Source organism: Euwallacea similis, chromosome 6 (genome assembly GCF_039881205.1).
Source record: "Euwallacea similis isolate ESF13 chromosome 6, ESF131.1, whole genome shotgun sequence".
Lineage (NCBI taxonomy): Eukaryota > Metazoa > Arthropoda > Insecta > Coleoptera > Curculionidae > Euwallacea > Euwallacea similis.
In genome coordinates, this window is record NC_089614.1 from 2,595,667 (window position 1) to 2,618,220 (window position 22,554).

Consider the following 22,554-nt stretch of genomic DNA (forward strand, 5'->3'; position numbering starts at 1 on the left):
AATATCCAAGTATGACTCAATCATGTTTAATAAAGAAACAAAATTGCGTCGTTAATAGAAATATTTCTCGTATTGATAAATAGCTAAAAATAATTTCCCCATAAATGTACCACCTGTATTTGGAGCATGAGATTTCAGACCAAGAATGAATCTCACACTACCTGGCTGCTCGAAAATCGGGTCAGGCCTCTTGAGAAATTCCACCCCAGCCAAAAAAGGACATATCATGTTATTTTAAAAATTTTAAAACCCCCAGGAAGATCAAACATATGGTTTAAATGTTGGTTTTTGAAATAACAAGGAGTTTCCCATTGCCCGGGGAAATCGAGACTTCACCTTGTAGTCATCGCGTCGCATAAAAATGGTACTGTCATGGTATCCTTGAATTTAGGTAATCTCGAAGTAAACTAAACATATGGTCGAAACGAGGGCTTTTAATAATAAGGAGCGTAATGGATCTTGGTACAGTAAACTAAGGAATAACTCACGAAACAACTTATTGTACTGTTAAATAGAGCCACCTCAATCAGCTTTACAAAAGAGAGGGACTTGGTGGATGAAGTTAACGTGACAATTCGACTAAGACTGTGTAGAAGAATCTGAGAGAGATCTGAGATTTAAGAGTCTGAGAGCGTGATTACAAGTGGCAGAGTCCTTAAATACTAAAATAAAGCCTAACGCCCATAGATGTATTACAGCCAAAAAGGGTGTTATCGGTTAAATTGCTGTCCACCTTGTTGAAGCATAAGACTTGTGTCTAAACATAGTACAGACTTTTTGGGAATTCTGAAGATTGACAATAAAACTTACCCAAAGGTTTATCTTAAACCCGAGGGACTATCACAAAGTGGAGTTGTTGGCAATACGATTTACTGCTGGTAAAATGAAACCCACCACACCGCCGGAATTTCCGAAGAACTCATACACCTGTGAAGTACTGGACTGAAAGGATCAGAGTTTAGAGACAACATCTGGTGATTTTAAAAGGTGAAAAACTAGAGGCCGACAAAGGGCTAATTCCCAGAGACGCGGAGATCCTCTAATCTCACTAATTGTAGCTTTATGGTCACTGTAAGGATAGTAAAAGGGGGTTGGGAATGGAGAATTGAGGTTTCCACTCGATTGTCAAGTCAGTTTACTCTTGAAATCATCAGTGACTAGGTACTCTCGTAGAAAAGAACTTATATTAAGCACATTTGTAAAATACATACTCAGAGAAGAGAAACGAAACGAGTCTCAATTTAGTTTCTCTGGTCTGACAAAAACGAGAGTCCTTCGATATCACAACTCCAGAACCAGCCGCGGGAGCAGTCCACTAAATTTGCATCCGTGTCCATGGGAAAGAAGTCCAATTTCCCCCAAACATCTTGGATAAATAACCAGTTTGACTTATTAGTTGGGTATTGCAATTATGCTGATTTAAAGAAACTTTAGTACTCTACAAACCTTAGCAAACTCCAGTACCAACAAAGAAAGGCGGAGGAATTTTCATTACACAAGACAACCCATATCTGAGGATAATGAGTACCGGAATCCAACCATGTGGAGGGTGCTACAAAAAATGGTGACGCACATAGGCGTAGCATGAGGGTACATTACGGGAGTTTGGTTGCTTGTCTGAGCTCGCCGTTAACTTGCTGAATGCGAATTAATGGAGCTCTCATTTTCCCGCGATTTCTAAGCTATTGTTAGTTAACATGGGTAAATCTGAATGAACTGTGCATGTGGTCATTGAATCGCTTCCAATAAATTGCAATAAAACGCCTAGAAGGATAGATTTGAAGTGTCTACGTAACGAAACAAAGAGCGAGCGGTAACAATTTTAGCGGAACCGCGGAATTACATTAGAGCGGCACCGACATGGTTCTCTGGTTCGGTGTTTCCATCTACCTGTATACATACTGCAGGTAGTTCTCTCAGCATACAAGTCCGATATACAGTTAGTCACCTTCTAGCGGCAGTGAGAAACGGCGGTATGCCATACTGAGCAGGCTTCGAAAAATTCGATCTATACTTCCACTTTATAGTTCATGTGCGATATCGCGATCTTTGTCTCGCTCACGCAAATCATGTGGGACGATAAGAGGAGAGGCTAAATCTTGCACGGATACTTTCACGACTGCTAACATCATAATATGTAATAATCCAGGCTCCCGAAGGATCCAAATTCGAAAGTATCTTAAAAAAAATGACTGATAACCTGGACGATCGGCCTTTAACTGACAATATATCAATGTTTGTTTGCCGGGATGCTGTGAATATCGTGTTTAAAGACCTTTTGTTCTTTAAAGCTCTTGTTAATTAATATGTGTTGAGCAGGTGTCTAATGCGCGAACGAATTTTGGAATTCTCAAGGGTTTCTCTAGGAGAACGGCAAGAAAGATGGAAGACGATGATGTATCCGTCCGCGTGGCTGTCAGGTATGCCCAGAAAATTACTTTTGCACAAAAAAGGCCTTAGAGTTTTAGGTAGAATTAACAAAGTAAGTACCTGAATTGGCTGAGAGTTTGAGCTCAAAGAGAGAAATACTTTTCAGGATGCAGATTTAACGCGTTTGATTTCCTTGGAACCGTAAGGACTGATAAAACCGTAACAAACCGTGGGAAATATATAATAACGTAGCTCACGATCCCTAACGTCTAATGCAAATTTTAATAGGTAATTGAACCTGTGAAATTATCACCTTTCTGTGTTGTTTTCAAAATTTCAAACAGAACGTATCTACCAAAACGTGACGTACTCTTTCATAAAGATATGATATCTTAACAGATAAGATTAACGTATGTCGAAAAAATTCAATTGATTTTCAAAAAGCGTGATGAGCGTTTAAAAATCGTTAATTTTATGTGTACAGTGTATCCCAAATTGATCTGCCATATACAGGGTTAGTCGCTCAAACCATCCATTAGAAAATTTTTAACTTCCCACTAAGGTAGCCTAATGATATATAGCTTCAGGTCAAAATCGACCATTTTATATTCTAGTAAAATATTTTTAAAATGGCAGCAGTTCCGATTACACCGGAAGTAGCTACCAACGTTATTATTTTCAACGGAATTCTCTTATTTTTTATCATTTTCGATTTTCTCGTTAAATTTTAAGACCAGTTTATGCAAAGTATCTTATGTTTAAAATTTAGATTTTCTGAGTTATATCGGAAAAATTGAAAATTTTAACAACTGCAAGATCTCACGAAAGTCGGTGCGCTAACCGCCTTGAGTTTTGGAATATGTATTCGAGGGATCATACAGAACTTAATAATAAACGTTTTGACGTATTCCAATTTGATAAAAAGTCTTCCTGAAACATGCTACCAAAGTTGCATAATTTTAAATCTCAATAACTTGCTCATTTCAAATGGGATATCCTGTCCAGAATTGGTCCAGTAAACCTTATTAATATTTGATACAGAAGACTAAAAATGCTTTAAGGTACAGGGTATCCCATTTGAAACAAATAAGTTATTGAGATTTGAAATCACGTAACTTCAAAGGCATATTTCGTCGATTGTGAAAGACTTTTTATCAAATTGAAATACGTCAAAATGTAGTTTGGTAGGTCCTCTTTACGCCGCAGACCACCGATTTCAAAATTCGTAATGGTTATCGCAAAATACAGATTTCCGTGGAATCTTGTAGCCGTCAAAATTTTTCATTCTTCCGATATAACTCAGAAACGCAAAATTTTAAACATAAGATACTTTGCATAAAGTAGCCTTAAAATTTAACGAGAAAACCGAAAATGATAAAAAAGTTAGGAAGTTCCGTTCAAAATAGTAAAGTTGGTAGTTACTCCCGGTATAACCGAAGGTGCAGCCATTTTGAAAATATTTTACTTGGATTCAAAATTTTCAATTCTAGGCTGAAACCAAATTTCATTACGCTAGGCTAGTGGGAAGTAAAAAAATTTCTAACTAACGGGTTGCTGGCTAACCCTGTATAGGGACCTCAAGAATTATAGGAATAACAAAGTTATTTAACTGAGGAAAGACTTAAACAATGATGGTTGTAACGCAATAACGAAAACAGAGTTGCCCTAATTATTCATATTTTTGATAAATTGCGAAAAAATCAAAATGATGCATTTCCAAAAAAATCGTTATAATTCCTTTTAATTTTTTGATTTAATGAGAAAAACACAAGTGTCATGGACAAAAGATAGCACAGGGTGATTAAAAATTCAGTACAAAGAATTTAAGGGCGTATTTTTGAAGTCAGAATAAAACTTTACTATAAACATGAATCCGTAAATGTTTAGTTTTCGATATACAGGGTGTTAAAGTATTGTCATTATTAAATTCATAGTACGCTATGACTGCGTAGTTCGATAATCCTACGTGTTCTTTGTTAAATTTGTTGAGATCTACGACTTTTAGGAACAATGCAGGCAGAAAACAAATTATTAAAAAAAAGGAATTAAAAAAAATCCAAATTTATTAAAACGTAATAATAATATCATCGAAAGAGCTTTGAAATTATTATAATAAATGCTGGAAATGACCACCGTCTAAAACGACACAAGTCTTCATTCGTCTTCTTACAGACTGCTTTACTCCGTCTAAAAAAATTCCAGGAGTATTTTCAACCGTTTGGAAGGCATCAATAATACGTTGACGAAGCCCTCCATGGAAGGTATTGGTTCTATATCCTAAGCTAAAGCTTTAAAATAATCCCATAAAGAATGGTCCAGCGGGATACAATCCGGCGGACGGGGGGATCAAGCTATTGGATCCGTTCTTCCAATCCATCGATTCGAAAAGAATAGGTTTAAATGATCGCGTACTGTTATTTGAAAATGAAAAAAAAATGTAGATTCGTCAAACGTAAAGATCAACTAAAACCTACTAAATTTTATTTAAACCAAATTATTAACAAATTCAACAAAATACGCGCTGGATTGTCAGACTACGCACTCATAGTCTACTATAATAATGACAACATTTTAACATTCTATATATCGAAAATTAAGCATTTGCGGACCCATGCTTATAGGAAAAAGTCTTATTTTGACTTCAAAAATACGCCCCTAAATTCTTTGTATTGAATTTTAAATTACTCTGTATAGTAAACGGAAGTACAGAAAAACATAGCTCTAAAATCAAAAATGACAAATGTCACCTTTTGAAACTATCTTGAAATTTTGCCAGAGAGAAATTTATTAAAATGAAATTACTTTGAATACAAAGATTTAATATTTTTAATTTCCTTTCACCCCCAAGTATTGTCAAACCATAGCAAAAGATAGGCAACGTATAACAGTATACTTAATTGTCGTTAACTTCTAATCCAGATTTTAGTAAATCATCAAATCTCTGGAATTGTCACCTTTCTATGTTACTTTTAAAACCTCGAACAAAATTTAAAAACAAAAATTTGACGCAGTCTTTGTTATCTTTATCTTGAAAGATAAGAATAGCAATTTTATTAAATATCATTGTGATTTATTTCAACGGAAAATAATGAAAAAAAATTAAATGTGTAACACACTAATAAATTAATGCTATTGTTTCTAAATTAAAAAAAGACAAAGCGTACAAATTTCAAGAAATACATAAAGTACAACATCAACAGGTGTCAAAATTTTATTATATATTGACATGATGGCAGGTACTAACACAAATGAACTACCTGTGATGGTACTCTGTTGTACTTAACAATTATCGGTTAATAAGTGCTAATTAAAAGTTTATGGAAATAAGACCTTTCGCCACGAAACAAAATAGTGGAAGTAAATTAATTACCAGTATTACGCTGTCACTTTTATTATAACGAAAATAAACCGACTCTTGGTTTAAAATAAACTTCACTCACCGCTCCTGAGGGGTTATGGCCTCGAAAATACTCGGTGAACCAAGCAAGGAAAACAAGCTTTGACAAACTAGCGAGAAGCAGTATATTTAGATTTGTATAACTTTTCCTAAGGAAGCTTTATTTTCACTAAAATTGTGATAAATAAAGTCACAATTTTTTTGCATAATCTCATTTAGTTCCAACAGGTTAGTCATCAACTATTAAAACTCGATGGTAAATCATCGTGCCAGAATTTTCGTCAAACCTCCGATAGACTTATTAAGTAGGTAATCAATACTATTAGAATTGCATAGAATTTCCATGAAAAGGAAACATAGGTTACCCTGTATACATCCTTTATAAAAGAAACAATACATAGCTAAATTACCTAGACACTGTGTGTGTCTGTTATTGACATCCGAAAGAAGGAACGGGAGAGACACAGAAGTAAAAATAAAATAAAGCGTGTTTACTGGGTGTTACAAATACAAGGCATTAGTATTGCTACCTTTGTAGTTTCCTGAAATAGGGAACTAATTCAATAGAGCCAAAGCTGATCATTTTAATGTTAAATATAGTTGGTTAATGTTCGATTATGGGGTATAGGAATAAAAGAATCTAAGACAGATCGTTTCTGTTAGAACTCTAATTTTTTTATTACAGTCAGAAGGCACGTGTTAACGGTCAAAAGATCTGTAACGAACTAACTCCTAAAGACTCACACTTTTACCACCCATCTGTATTAAAAGGGTCAAACACTGCAACCATTCTCTTGATTTATTGTCCTGGTCATCTGGTCTTTTTATGGGTGAAAATACTAACTTCAAGTAACAAAAGACCCAAAAATCCATACTTTCTTCTTTCTTCTGTTTTAAGAAAAGGAGTCATAAATTGAACAAACTTGACTCTTACAGACAATAAATTTGAGAACATAAAATCTATTGAATTTTGGACGGGAACACTTGTATCAGAAATCCAACAGTTAATGAGTAAAAAAAATCTGATTACTTCCAGAAAAAAAAGTGAAGAAATAAAATTAAAAAAAAAACGTCTTTTTTATTCATTATTATCAAGAACTAACATAATTTCTGTGAAGCGTTTTTTTCCTGTTTAACATGCAAAACATCGCCAACTACATAAATATTTGAAATGTTGGTCCGCTCGTTAGTAGCCTCTATTATATATTCCTGAAGCTTCCTTTCAAAGTTCTCCAAAAGCAATTTCTTTTTTAAACGTCCCCGACCAATCGCAACCATAACAGGATAAGACTTCTCTTACGTCGTTGCCATCATTATCATTCCAGGTGAATAGTAGTTTTCCACCCATCAAAGAACACTTGGAAATACTTCTATTCTGAGGTCTACCCTTATAGTTCAATTTATGGATTTTCTGTGATTTCCTGCTGTTTCTTTTAATTCAGATCAAGAATGTTTTATATCACTGGGCAACTCCTGGCCAGCAAATCTTTCATTTTAATAATCATAAAAACAGCTTTTTTGCACATTTCTTACACTGAGGCTTATGTCAAGTAAGATTTAACGAAGATACTCCTTTAGCGGTTGCGCCGGAGGCAGATGTACCTTTGAGGACAAGGAGGCCGTAACACCACATTCTTTTTGTGAATTATAGAGACGTAAATGGGAAATCAATTTGAATGAAAACTGCTTTGCATTGCCTAACATATATGAAAACATTTTTAAAAATTAAAATAATCTGTGTTTTTTTTCTTGAGGAAGATAAAAAAGTATTAGAATTTTTTTTTGTTTTGAAAAAGTAAGTTTCCAGCTCATTTCAAATATCTCTGGAAGTACTTGAATTCTTTTAATTTGTATTTTAGTATGTTTACCACGCATTAATGCGTAGCTTTGTCTTCATTTAATAAATCTTTTATCTCTTAGTCTCGGTTTTTTAAACTCTGGTAACTTTGCCAGCAAGACTAATTTCACGGGAATAAGACAGTCATCAACGTATCAATTTGTGACACCCTGTATACAGGAAATAAGCTCTATTTGTGCGATAGGATGCTAAATTCGTTCAATCTAAATATAGGCAACATCTGTAAGTAGGCAGTGAACAAGTGAACTTGGTGTAAGAGGTTGTTTTTATTTGACAAATATAACTGGCTATAAAAATAAAAAATAATACACCCGTAATATGTTTGATTCTAATTACCTCGTTAATAATTGTGTAAATTTTATTGGTATGTCGACTACCTATCCTAAAATCAAACTGTTAAGTAGGAATTTCTCCCCTAAAAACTAAATCAAAAGTCCTTGTTATAACGCTCGTGAAAAGATATTTCTCAGGCTAAAACCTAGCCACTTGCAAAATGACATCAATTTCTCTCGAAAATTGATACCTTTATCCAAAATCAACGATTATCTTTAGGTTATAGCGTGTAACAATTTCATATGTGCTCTATTTTGAGGTACCTATGCCAATACACACCATTTAAGGTTAGTAAGTCAATTGTGCCTTAATATAATTCTCCATGCCCATTTAATTCCAGTTTGAGGAGTTGATCATTCCTGGGGGCATTTTTATTCAATCCATCATCAGAACCTTCTTATTTTGATTAAAATTTGTATGCCGTATTTCAACGGAATTAAAAATCGGGGATATCAGTATTACTTTGAAAAGTTGTGTAAGCATAAAAATTAAATATACTGAGTATGTCAATTTATATAAAATTAATATGCGAGCCCAGGCTCATAGTAGTTCGGCCAGGCACATTTTTCAATTAGGACTTGTAATTCATTTTAAAACCCGGAGAATGTATGAAACATTTCTGTACCCTTACTTCAACTGTAATAAAAAAATAACCTCTCCAATTACAAAATCGAAATACTCAATTCTACATTTATAATTAACAACAAATATCTAACTAAAAATACAACTAAACTCATGGGTCATGATAATTCGGCCGGCAGTTAGTGTTGCGTAATATGGCCTTTATTGGCAATTACAGCCTTGGTTCTTTCAAAAGAGGACGTGCAAAACAAATACACATCAAATCTAAGGCTAATATAATAAGTGTAAACTGTCTATTATTGCTTGGAAAATGTCAATTTTGAAGCAAAATGGCACGTGGTAAACCTCTCAGCAAAGATGAATTTTTATGAGCATTAATAACATTATTAATGCTCATAAAAAAGGAAATTTGGTAAGTAATATATCTATTTCGCATTTCTTTCTATGGTCTACAATTCAAGCTATTATCAACTTGTACAAAAGCACTGGTGGGGCAGAGCAAAAGCCTAAATATGGCCGACCGTCTTCCATAACGGAAGTGGATAAGAGGGCTTTAAAAAAATAGTAGAATTGAACCGGCGATCAATTAGCAAGGAACTTACTGTGTTATAGAGGGAGAGCATTGGCAAAAGGGTTGCAATCTCCACAACAAAGAAAACTATTCAAAAAATTTGATGCAAATTTTAAAAGGTATTATTTGTTTCGCATTTCCTCTTTTCTGAAACAGATTTTGGCCAATTCTAGATTTTTCCTTAAATGAAAGAAAAACCACTGTTAACAACAATTCAAAAGCGTAATAGACTGAAATGAACTATAAACCATAAAAATTGGACCCCAAACCAATGGAATAACGTAATTTGGTCTGGTGAGTCTAAATTCTACATTTGTGTTGGTGACACACGCAAGCGAGTTTTACGAACACCTTTCGAAGTTTACCATAACGACTGTCTAATTAAAAAATTGAAATTTCCTGCCTTTATTATGGTTTAGGGCTGTATGTCTGCAAGAGGTGTGGGTAGGTTACACTTCACCGACGGCTCTGTTAACGCGCAAAATTATAAGTAGATTCTTGAAGACAGTTTGTTACCTTCCATTCCTACATGCTGAATAATGGAAGGTAACCTCATCTTTCAACAAGACTGTGCACCGTGTCATATGACAACAACAATTAAACCGTGGTTTCAGGAAAATATCATACCATTTCTAAAGTGGACATCTTCTAGTCCAGATTTATCCCCAATAGAAACTCTTTGGTGTAATATGAAAAAGCAACTTCGAAGAAAGCCAGCTCGTACAGTACAATAATTAAAATCCACTTTGCAAGAAATTTAGATTAATGCAACTTCAGATGAATGTGCAACATTAGTATATACAATGCCAAAAAAAAATCAAGGCTGTAATTACCAATAAAGGTGATATTACGCAACACTCACTGCCGGTCGAACTATTATGACCCATGAGGCGAATTGCATTTTTAATTAAACATTTGTTGTTAATTATAACTGTAGAATACAATATTTCGATTTTATAACTGAATAGCCTATTTTTTGTTACAGTTAAAGAAAATATACAAAAATGTTTCAGGTATTTTTCAGATTTTAAAATTAATTACAACTTTTAATTGAAAAATGTGCTTGGCCAAACTATTAATATTATAAAGTTGGACTCGTATACCGTGCGGCTTTAAATTGTCCCTTCCCACTGTTAACTTTTAACAAATTATTATTTTTAAAAAATTCAGAAGCAGCATTAAATAGGACAAAAATATCATCATTTGACTTTTAGTTATATTTTTTAATGATACTTACATCACCAGTAGTGCAAAATACTTCATTTTTTTAATTAAAACAGGTCAAACGACACCTCAAATTAAAAGTCTTTCAAAACTACACTCAATAGTGTATTGCGATTCTAAATTTACCGATTAGTTTTTGAAAAATATAGCTATAAATTTGGTAAAAAATGCAATACACACTCAGTTAAATAGTACGTAAATACTAAAAAATCACGTTTGTTGATAGGAAATGAGTTTATTTTCCATTTTGTGCTCACAAACAAGTCTTTGTTAAAAAAAATTAATAAATAAAAATAATTAAAGATTTTTTCTGAGCACAAACCAAATCAATTTTCTATCAACAAACCTGTTGTTTCATTGTTTACGTACAATTTAACTGAGTTTATATTACATTTTTTACCAAATTTATAGCGATCTTTTTCAAAAACTAATCGGCAGATTTTGAATCGCAATACATCATCCAATGTAGTTTTGAAAGATCCTTAATTTGAGGTGTCAATTGACCCATGTTTCAATTAAAAAATATTGGTAATTTTGTTCTACCAGTGATGTAAGCAATATAAAAAAAAAAAAAGTAAAAAAATAGCGTTTTTTGTCTTATTTAATGTTGCTTTTGAATTTAAAAAAAAATGTTAAAAAATTAATAAGGGGGAGGAACAATTTAGAGCCACTCGGTACATTGTATACAGAGCGTTTCAGAATAAGTTGGCCAACTGCTTACTGTAGGTTCCTGTGCATGATAGAAATAAGAAAAAAAGTTCATGTGAATATGAGTCCGTTTTGATTCTTGTCTGAAATACCGAACGATAAAAAAATTTCATTTTTTTAGTTTTTTCCTAATAAGCCCGTTCCAGCATTAAATATTTTTATGAAAATTGAGGAGCGTAAAATAGGTGTAGAGACACATCTTTTATAGGGAAAAACATATTTCAAATTTCACCAGTGGCGTCCGTATTGGTGTGAACTTAAACAGTTTAAACGAAAAATGTGATACATCACTGGTTAAAGAAAAATAAAAATAATTTTCTGAATGGGGAGCCATTGGTTAAATTTAAAATACTGTTTTCCTTTTAAAAGGTGCGTCTCTTCATCTATTTTACGCTCTCAATTTTCATAAAAATATTTAATGCTAGGACTTAGGAAAAAACTAAAAAATAATAATTTTTTATCACCATGTATTTCAGGCAGCAAGCGAAAACGGACCCATGTTTGTATCAACTTAATTTCTTATTTCGGTTACAAGAACCAACAGTCAGCAGTTGGTAGACTTATTCTGAAACACCCTGTAGATATGAATTTATCAATGTTTTTGTGCGGAAAAGTTTACAAAGAGAAGGTTTACGGAATGGTAAAACCACCTCTGTTCAGGACAGTATTGTCCGCTCTCAGGCCGTCAGGACTTGTCTACAGGGAGCTATAATTCGACTGTGGGAAGTGTTTGTTAAGGTCGATACGGAAGACCTGGTCATCCATGTTTGTGGACAACATCGAGGAAGCATATCGGTAACACATACTCAATACCATATATAAATGGTACCTGGAGCAGATGTGTGTGAACCTGACAAAAAAGTAATAGCAATTACCTTTAAAAGATAGGGAAAACCGTTCTATTTGCGACAGAGGCGAATTATCTGGATAAGACACTAAGCTGGAACGCACATTTGTAATAAACAATTAACTATCTTTTAGATATGTTTTTTATACCTCTGATACTGCTTCACGTGTTATAAGAGAGGGAAACCAGATGGTCTACATACAAACACTGAAACATAAGTCAGGGGGCAGGAGTTTTCGATTGCAGACCGACTTAACAGTTATATCTTGCTGGGGAGGTCCTCTAACATCTAGTCCCCTAAATTAAATTATTATCAACGGAAGGAATTACGATGGAAGAGTGAGAATAAACGAAACTTATTCACAAAGAATTGCCGCTGGTTTATAGACGGCTTCAGAACCCGAGACGGAGTTGAAGCTGGAGCATACGATGGCGGATTTAATCATAGGTTCTAGGTGAATCAGGAGAAATACACATCAATAGGTGCATTCCGATAAGAAAGAAAGCCAATTCCGGGCCGTCAGAGACAGACAAGAATATGTGTAAGAAGGAATTGGTTTACTTCTCCGTTGGAGCAGACCGAATATTTCAAGCAGAGTTGTATGCTATTGTATATTCGAATTCTTATCGACGATTGCCTGGGAAGTCTGAAAACATTTAACTATATTGAGGAAAGCAATATCCTGATCCTAATATAGATTCCTGGTCAGAGAGCTTTGGTGGGAAATGAAGCCGCCGATTCTCTTGCTAAAAAAGCAGCGGCGATCGCCTTCACTGGACTAGAATTAGTTGTCGGAGCATCCAAAGAAAGGCTAATGAGGGTCATTACCTAGGATCTTTTGATACGTATCAACATTCAAAGTTTGAAAATTATTAAAAGGTATTCTGAAGTACTGATGTTCTCTTTAATCGACTACGAACCTTGAGGTCTTCTAGACTTATTGTAAATGAAATTTATGGGATCTTTATTTTAAAGGCACTTTTAAAATTACGCAAATAGGTGGTAAACTGTCCCTTTATCTCGGAAGGTAAAGGATACTTATTTTATGCCAATTCGATACCTATATCATTTGTTAATGAATTTATCTTATGGCTTTCATTTTTTCCCTCCATCAAAAAAAGCACTTGTTTTTTTGACTGTATCACCCGCTTGCATGCTTTAATGTAATTGTGAAATTGTGATGAGTACGATACAAAGTAGCTATTCAGTATGGTCCAAAATGCATGAGCCATATATGTGACTTCTCATATTGTAAAAGGTGCCCTAACAAGAACGCAAAATTGAAATACAACACTGATTTTTTTAGAAAATACCAAAATTTACATTTAATCATAAAGTAGAGATGTCAAAATTATGTATGAAACAATATATCTGGTAAAGGCCCTTCTCGGCTTTGCTGACACGTTAGCGTTCTTTGGACACAATTTTGAATCACTTTTCGGCATAAATATGGCTGGATTTCGGTGATACAGTGTCTAATTTCTTCTTTTAAAGATTGAGTGATCATGGGCTTGTTCTCATAACCTTTCGACTTCAAAAAACCCCAGAGAAAAAAAGTCCAAGGTTATTAAATCGTACGATCTAGGTGGCCAATTCATGGCGCTCAAATAGGAGATTACACGACCAGGGAATGTCTCATGCAATAATGCCATTGTTTCATATAATGTATAGCAAGTAGCCCCTTTCCGTTGGAATTACATGCCATCGAGATCAATACCGTCTATGTGAGGCACAAGAAACTGGGATATCATCCTCCTGTACTGTTCGCTATTGACTATTTATATATTCTCGGCAGTGGCTTCAAAGAAAAATGGTCCGATAATGCTTCCTACCCAAAATTCACCCCAAACAGTAACATTTTTGGGATGAATTTCCTTCTCATGAAACACATGTGGCTTTTCAATGCTTCAAATACGACAATTTTGCTTATTTGCTAAGCCATTAACATGAAAGTGAGTAGCATCGCTGAAGATTATTTTGTTGGAAAAATTACTGTTCACTTTTTGTTGTTTAATCATCCAATTGACGAGTTCTTTTCTTTGTGCATGACCTGCAGGCTTGACTTGTTGAGTGAGTTGGATTTTATAGGCACGAAGATGTAAATACATATTTAGCGAGAATAGGTTGCATAGTAATTCTTGTAATGTTCAATTCTTCAGTGCAATGCCTAATGGATGTTTTTGAACTTTTGGCCCAGTTTCCTCAAATTTTCTTACTTTTCTTACAGTTGAGACATTTGGAACATTTTCCCGATCAAAAATTGGATGCAATTTGCGTATCGAAGCAGCCAAACTCTCTCCATTTTAAAAATAATATTAAATAATTAAAATAATACGTCGTTGTGTTGAATATCGGTCCGTTTTAAGAAATTGGGGACTTTTTAAAGTTGAACTGTCAAAGTAGTTTGACAGTCAAAGCATAACAGAAAAAATGGCGCCAAATTGAAATTTGAGCTCTTGTCGGAACATTTTTATTATATCAATTCTTTGTCTCGTTTTTAAGTAAGAGATCGTTTCAAAAATTTGTATGCTTTTAAACATTCGGTATACGACCCAGGTAGCACATATAATATTAAAAAGCTTATTGGATAAGCGTGTAAAACGAGGTGTATACGCTATAAAATAAAACATCACAGGAACTACTTATGCACGAACTACGTCCTGATCAGCCTTGATCAGGAACCTTATTAAACCATGTTTGATTATAATCTGTATTGGATAAAGAATGTGGTTCGTTGCCATTTAATATAAATATTTTAACAACCATATAATTTGCTGCAATTCTCAATTAAACGAATTGGAGAATAGAAAACTTTTAACAGCTTCAATAAATTTGAAACAAGGTCGCAACGACGTAAAGGCCATATAAATTTGAGAAATGGGCTGTTAATAGGTAATACTATTTCAGCAATCTTTACCCGCCTAACGTGTTCTCTGTATTATTATTTTAAGAAAACATTTCTCCAAGTGGTACGTGATAATGGAAAGTTTTATTAGGATTCACTATTGATGAGTACCTACCTGCCTGATGATACAATATTCTTGGGCAATAATTAGAAACGCGTTTCCATCATTAAAGCTACTTCATATTACCCACTTAAACAATATTTAACAACCTACTCGGCTGTATCACCCAGTAGTCTATAGAAATATTTAAATGTTGTGCCACATATAACACCTACGGCCTACGGAAGACTAGTATTTAGGTACCTACCAACTTTTGCTGCTTCTTTTGTACTGCTTAGTAGTCATTCATACAATCTAAATTAGATTATGCAAATGGAGCTTCTAATCTAGAATACAAAATTGACAAATTTCAGTTTGCACCAGCCCTGTTTCTAGTTTCTAGACGGCGAATGAAGGACATTCGAATGCTAGATATGAGAATGTAAGACTTTATGGCCATGGAAAACTCTCTTTTGTATACCTTATGGCACACAATTATTATAGTTGGCACTTCAATCCCCATTGCGAACGCCTACATGCATAGTCTTTCGTAATTTTTGTGAACTTACCTACGCAATTCTTCGAACAAACAGATATGCAAATTTTGAAATAAGTGCTGTACATTAGAGATCTGCTTATTCTCATGCACATGTGTACCATAATTCGACAATTGGTAAACTCGTAAATATAGGCATTATGTGTACATAGTACAGACATTGAGACATATTTTCCACATGTATAGTTACCTAAGAGTTATTAGTGAACCTTAGCTAATTTTTCACACATTATTAAGAAATTACATTTCGTTTTCAAGGCTAAAAAATTACCATAATTAAATCTCCTCCATACCGTGTATGAACACCTGTTTTATTGATGGCAATTTATTATTTTTTTCAATTCCAATTCCATAGTAATTTACTTAAGTACCTGCAAAATACATTTGTTAAATATGCCGGAATAACATTATGAACATTTTCCATGTTTGAGAAATCTTAACATATTATCAAAATGTAGAAAGGCAAACCAATTTACTACTCGACCTCATCTCTGTCTTTCTATAGGGTGTTTCTAAAAGGTTTGTACAACATTTTTAGATTTTCGAGGCGAAAATATGGTGATTTAACCCAATTTATCTTAATACAAAAATGGACGGTTTTCAAAGTCCAGGACGTCAAAGTTAAAATTAACAAAAAGGGAAAAAATTCATTACTTCGTTTGTAATGGTACTATCTGAACAAAATGTCGCATCGGGAGGTTTTTAGGAGAGAGAAATTAGAAACCGTTTACAGCTTCGATGTACATTATAGGGGGTGCAGTCAGAGTTAGGTGAATTCTCTTTAAAAAGGCATAATTTTTTTATCACCCGGTATAAAATTTATTTAGCACTAAATTTATTTTCTTACATGTTTTGTAAAAAAAGCTATTCTGGGGCAAGCCCCTACGGGCGTTCCGTCTTGAGATATTTGAAAGTTGAATTTAAAGTTCGCTACGTGTCTTGAAAAATAACTTTGAAGTCCAATTTACATTGCACATATTCGTATAGTTGAAACGAAAAAAAACATTCATTTAACCTTCAATTCTTATCATTTTTTAAAAGTATGTTTTTATTTGACTATGCCAATTTTATATTATTTATTTTGCTGTACTGTACAAATAAGTATAAACTTTAAAGTTATTTTTCTAGAGATGCAGCGAACTTTAAACTTCAAATATCTCAAAAAGGAATGCCCGTAGGGATTTGTACCAAGATACCTTTTTTCACAAGACATGTAAAAAAGCACAAATTTAGTCATAAATAAATTTTATACCGGATGATAAAACAGTTATGCTCCTTTAAAGAGAGTTCACCTAGCGTTGACCGTGCCCTCTACAATGTGCATCGGAGATGTAAACGAATTCTGATTTTTCGCCCCTAAAAACCCCCGATACTATATTTTGTTCAGATAGTAAAATACTATTATAAACGAAGTATTTTTTTCCTTTTTTTAATTTTCACTTTGGCGTCCTGTATTTTGAAAATCGTCCATTTATGGATTAACATAAATTGAGTTAAATCTTCATGTTTTCGCATCAGTAATCTGTGGTACAATTTGGTATAGATCTTGTAGAGACATCTTGGTTATCTCGACTGCCTATTTTCTGCTCTTCCCTTTCCTTCTCAGTTCTCAGGGGATATTCCAGCCCAAAATGGGATTCCCTGATACTAGGCCATTTAATAGTGATGGTAGTAATAACCTCGTTCGACAGTATTTCATCCCTAGGTGGCTTTCTCAGTTTGCCCGTCATTATCTTATTGTTAATTCTAACACAACACTAAAAGTTATGAACTATTAAATCTTTGACAGATACATTTGGTTCTTTCGTTTTTAGCAAAGATCCTAACCAAAATCATGATATTATCTTCGCCCCTAAGAATTTTGGATTAATTAGATGTAAACATTGCCATATTTGTAATACGCATTGCACGGCTTTTGGTGGACCTCATTATTGACAATAGATAAGATAAGCCATTAGCATTATCCTGACAGAAAATTATTATGAGTACATATTTTCATTTAAACTACTATTTCAGAGCACAATATTCGATATAAGGGTACCTATCTAGTCCACATTTTCACAATTGTCTAGTAAAAAGGTGAAATATATCTTTGTGAAACACTATACAAGGTGTTCCTTAATGTTATTCTAATATTTCAGAGTGTGATTTTTCAGGTCATTTTATGAAGAAAAGTTCATATAAACATATGTCCGCAAGGGCTCAAATTTTTAGCTATAGGATGTTGAAATTTTTCTTTTAAAATCGTTATTTTTAAATTTCTCAGAAAGTACTTTAGACAATACTTCCAATTTTGATGTGGGTTAATAAGATATAAAACCCCGTATTTTAGTCAAAAAATAATTCTATTTCTCAACCAGTGGCGTTCCTGCATACGTGTCTTCTGATATTATTTACGGAAAAGCGGTACGCCACTGACAATTTTCGCGGGTATATTTTTTCTGACTAGGCTGGCCAGTTCAGCATGAAAAGTTCCTTTACGCTTTTCTCGTTAGACCAGCCATTCTTGATTCAAAGGATAAAAATCGCCTTAATTAATTTGTTTGTTTTAAGAATTTATTATAAGTTATTATTTTGTATTAAATATTATATATTTCATAGTTTATTATAAGACACTCTTTTTATGTGGAATTGACCAATCCTATTAGAAAAAGAATTCCCGCGAAATAATGTCAGTGGAGTACCATTTTTTTTTCATAAATAATATCTGAAGACATCTATGTGAACACCACTGGTTGAGTAATAACTTTTCTTATTAAAATATAGAGTTTTACGTCCTGTTAACGTACACCAAAATTGAAAGTGTATAGTATCTAAAGTTCTTTCTGGAAAATTCAAAAATAACGATTTGAAAAGAAACATTTCAACATTCTGTAGCTCAAAATTTGGGCCGTTGCTGGCACGTGTTCATATGAATTTTTCTTCATAAAATATTAGCACGGCATTAAGGAACACCCTGTATGTACAACTGGTTTTTCCAACCAATTTCCGTTTAAATTGTTATATGTACGTATTGTTAGTTAATTACAAGGTCTACATTTAATTGCGTAATTACTGTTCGTATTTTAAGGGTATTTTAATTGATTTTGGTGCACCCAGTAGAAAAAAAACATGCTCGAAACTGCACCTATTCAATAATGACGAAATGTGTTTGCGTATCCAAACAAAAAAAAATCAACGACTGTATAATGTGAAGGTGGTCATTCCTATTTCGGATACAGAAAAACAGGTTTCCTTTGATTATCTTATTACACATTTTCGTTGAAATTTTCATAATCTTATATATATATAGGTGTGATGTGTGATAATGTGGCGATTTAATCATTTAGAAATAGTCTTTAAACCTACACTTAACTGAGTTGTATGTAACAGAAGGAAAATAATTGTTATTGATGCGTTTCAATGTTAATTTATGAGATGGTGATGCTTTCAAAAATCAATACGTTCGCCTATATAATACATACTCTCTGAATTATTAAAATGGTTCCTCGACTCGTTCCAGAAAAAGATATTAAAAAATTGATTCGTATATCAGGAAATTTGTCAACCTGAAAATGTATTATTTCACGGGAAATTATTATGAAATACTCCAGTATAAGCAAATGGAGCAATAATGAATGAATAAACTTTAGGATGATTATTATACTATCGATTCGCGTTTATCAGGGCATTGCCACCTTGATAACGCAACCGAGACGATTGAGTAAAAATCACCACCAGATTGCTTTTTTTCCATGTATTGCTGAACCTTTCCTGCTCCAAAGATAATTGTTACTCGTGCCAATATAGAAATTACAACCTGCGCAAAAAATACGCCTGATACACTGGTTCTTGTAGGGATTTAGCTACTTGACTTTTACTAAACTACTAACTTCTACTAAACAAAGTTTACAACTTATTGAAGCTCTTCCAAGTTTAGCAGGGAAATAATGTTTTTGTTAAAAACGTAGAAATGAAGCTACGCCGCTTCTATTAAAGTTGCCAAAGCGTTAAATAACTTCATGATTCTATGTTTTCGTTGCTAAATGAGGCACCATACACATACTTCCTACTGCCTGCAGAGCTGGTTAAAATTCTGCATGTAAAAAGGGATTGAATTTCTCAATCATCCGCAATTTACATTACATACCTTGTAATTTCAAGGGCGTTCGTTTGCAATACAATATTTCTACAGTTTCTTGAAGAATCAGCATGTACAGAGTGAGCAACTAAGGGAGATCGTCGGCTGTGTCTCGTAAAATAGGGACACTAGTGATGTCGGTCGGAAAGAGAGTCGCCTTGAAAATTTAAAATAAGGATGTGAAAACTATTTGCTCTAACATAAATAGTTTGGAAGGTACAGAATCGGGTATGCCACATGATTTTTTTAAAAATTATTATGAAATAGTAAAACATCAAAATCTATTAAAAAAAAACACTACTAAGAGAGCATTTTTTTGGAAGGAAGTTATAACGGGTGATCTTTAAAAAATACAAAATAGGCGACGACCGGTAAACATAGCGCGTTGGTTAAGCCATTTCTTATTTACCATTAACCAATGTAACAGATAACAGCTGATGGATCTATTTAAGATATAGTTATTCATAAAATTGAGTATACATCTATAGATTTTTTAAACAATCTAAAGAAATTAAAGATTTAATCGATTTTCAGATAATAATTTTTACATATTCGTCATCAATATTACGACCGAACAATTAAAAAAATGTTTATAACTCATTATTATACTCAAAAAACAAGAAAATGTACGAAAACGATGACATAATATTAAAGGGATACCTATTTTTATTTACAGAAATATTTGAAAAATGTGAATAAAACCAAACGAAAAAAAATTATCTGTAGATTTTTTTTCGTTTTTATAATTTATATATTATTTTAATTCAGTTCTCCTGTAAAAACCAGTCAGTTCTAACAAAAATGGCTCGCAGTGATACTTGAAACTTTTTCGTCTTTTCTTCTTTGAAGGAACAATTACAAAGATGGCAGAGGAAGGAACAAGATCTTGACTCTAATAAATGAACGATTTATTTTTTGGAAAAGGAAAGAAAATCCAAAATTAGGTGTAACAAAATTATGTATTAAAGTTGGTACGAAGATCTAATGTCGTATATCAGTGGAATCAATTCGCAGAGTACTCCGAAAGTATGGTTATCATGGACAAATTCTTGGTAAAGGCCTTTTATTTCAAAACAGAATAGGCTAAAAAGATATTCACTAAAATATGTATAAAATATAATAAAACATTTTGGAAGAACATAATATTTTCCGATGAAACGAAAATTAATTTATTTTGTTTAGATGGCCTTACTAATTACTTAACTTACTTAATTTGTGCTTAACACGGAGGTAGTAGGGTAGTACTATATTATGGGGTTATATGGGGAGTAATGGAACCGCAATTTTGAAATTTATTAACAGCATAACAAATAAACACAAATACTTACAAATTTTGAAAAATAACATGCGACGTTCTGTGGAAAAAATTAAGAATATCTCAAAGTTACTATTTTTTTCAAGATGTTATTTAAGTACGTGGCCAAACTTCAAGGGGTGATGCTTTGGGAGATTTTAAGATGAACAATTTATATAAACATAAGGGGTAATATTTGGCTTTCAAGATACAAGGTGCTAAAATTGAAAAAAAAGTTGTTTTTTTGTAAAAACGTTAATAATCCTTTAGCCGATTTTTTTAAAATTTAGCAATATTATTTATGGCTATTATCGTTATTTATACTATAGTATTATTTATTTGTTTAAGTGTGGTTTTAATAAAACGTTTTTCTTGCTTGATTTTTCTTAAATTTCCACCATTAGCAAAATGAGATAAACAATATCTAGCTTAAAAGCTTCCTTTATACTACAATAAAAACTGTCGCCAAGTGTCAACATCATATTAGTTTGTTTTCTTGTTATTTAGAATTGTTTTTATATGTGACGATTTTTTAATTAAAGTTTAACACCTTGTACCTTGAACACGAAGCATTACCGGACCTATCCTTATATACACTTTTCGCTTAGAATCATTCGAAGAAACACCTATTGAAGTTTGGCCATATACTTAAATGACATCCTATATAATAATCATACTGCTGTATCAGCAAATTATGTTTTATGGGGTCAAATGCTTTTAGTAGGTCAAAGTACACAAGCCTGAAATGCGTTCAAAAATGCTGCTAATATAGACAGGGGCCTCTAATTGTCCAACACAGAGGGAAAGTGTTCCTTAAACACAGATATATGAATCGAACATTTTTGCAATTATCTGGGAATATTCCGCTTATAAAATACTCATTTATTAACTTATGGTTAGCAAATGGTCGCGAGATTGACATGTTTAACAAGGCGACATGTTTAAGGATTTTAATAGGAATTTTTAACTCCTGGATAGTATTGGTTAGGAAATTGAAGCACTAATTTATTAGTACTTTCCATTTTATCTCTCTTATTTTATGTCTACTAATTTTTAAGATATTGAGGACAAAGGCAAAGAAAGAATTTCCGCCAGACAGATCGAGTACCCCTGAAATCCCCCTGATATCCTTATGAAATCTTGGGAAGGCGCATGTTCCTCATATTTCATATTTACTTTTCACACTCGCATGAGAGCGCCTACGTTCTATATTATATTCTAGCTAAATGTGCTGACTTTTGATTTACTTATACCACACATAGAGATCCTTCATGTGTTGAGAACGCTCCTTCACATTTTTGTTAACCCACCTCTGATGGGTATGACGAAATTTACATATCTGCTTTGGGATTGCCCTATCAAATCAGCAATAAAGTCTATTATAAAAACTAAGAAATTTAACATCGACTTGCATCGTGCCAAACAGGATACTCTATGAAGGACACAACATTGTTATCCGTATTTTTTTTTCTTATGGACTGGATTTACTATGCCGTTTTCTTCCAGTCTTTTTCCATTAACGGTTTCCAAAATACAGGCGGCTACCTCTCTTGGTTAGTCATCATGTACAGGGTGACTCATTAGGTATTGACATCCCCTACAGTTTTACAGATGGACCACGAAAAGAAACTAGAGTTTCATCTTTAGTATCTTCTCTGGGTGTTAAAAGCAAAGATCAATCATTAGAAGCGTATTTTTTTACATATTTTTAGTTGAATGTAAACATATAATGTATTTTTTAAATCGGC

General features: G+C 33.3%; 1 protein-coding gene across 1 annotated transcript in view; it reads left to right on the plus strand.

Moving 5' to 3' along the window:
- The first annotated feature begins 1,915 nt into the window (after positions 1-1,915).
- Positions 1,916-22,554, plus strand: part of Klp31E (kinesin-like protein 31E) — a 54,444-nt gene continuing 33,805 nt past the window's right edge. Inside the window, exon 1 of the mRNA XM_066391004.1 lies at positions 1,916-2,420. Coding sequence (XP_066247101.1) covers positions 2,383-2,420 — 38 coding nt within the window. The 5' untranslated portion in view covers positions 1,916-2,382. The remainder of the gene's footprint in view (positions 2,421-22,554) is intronic.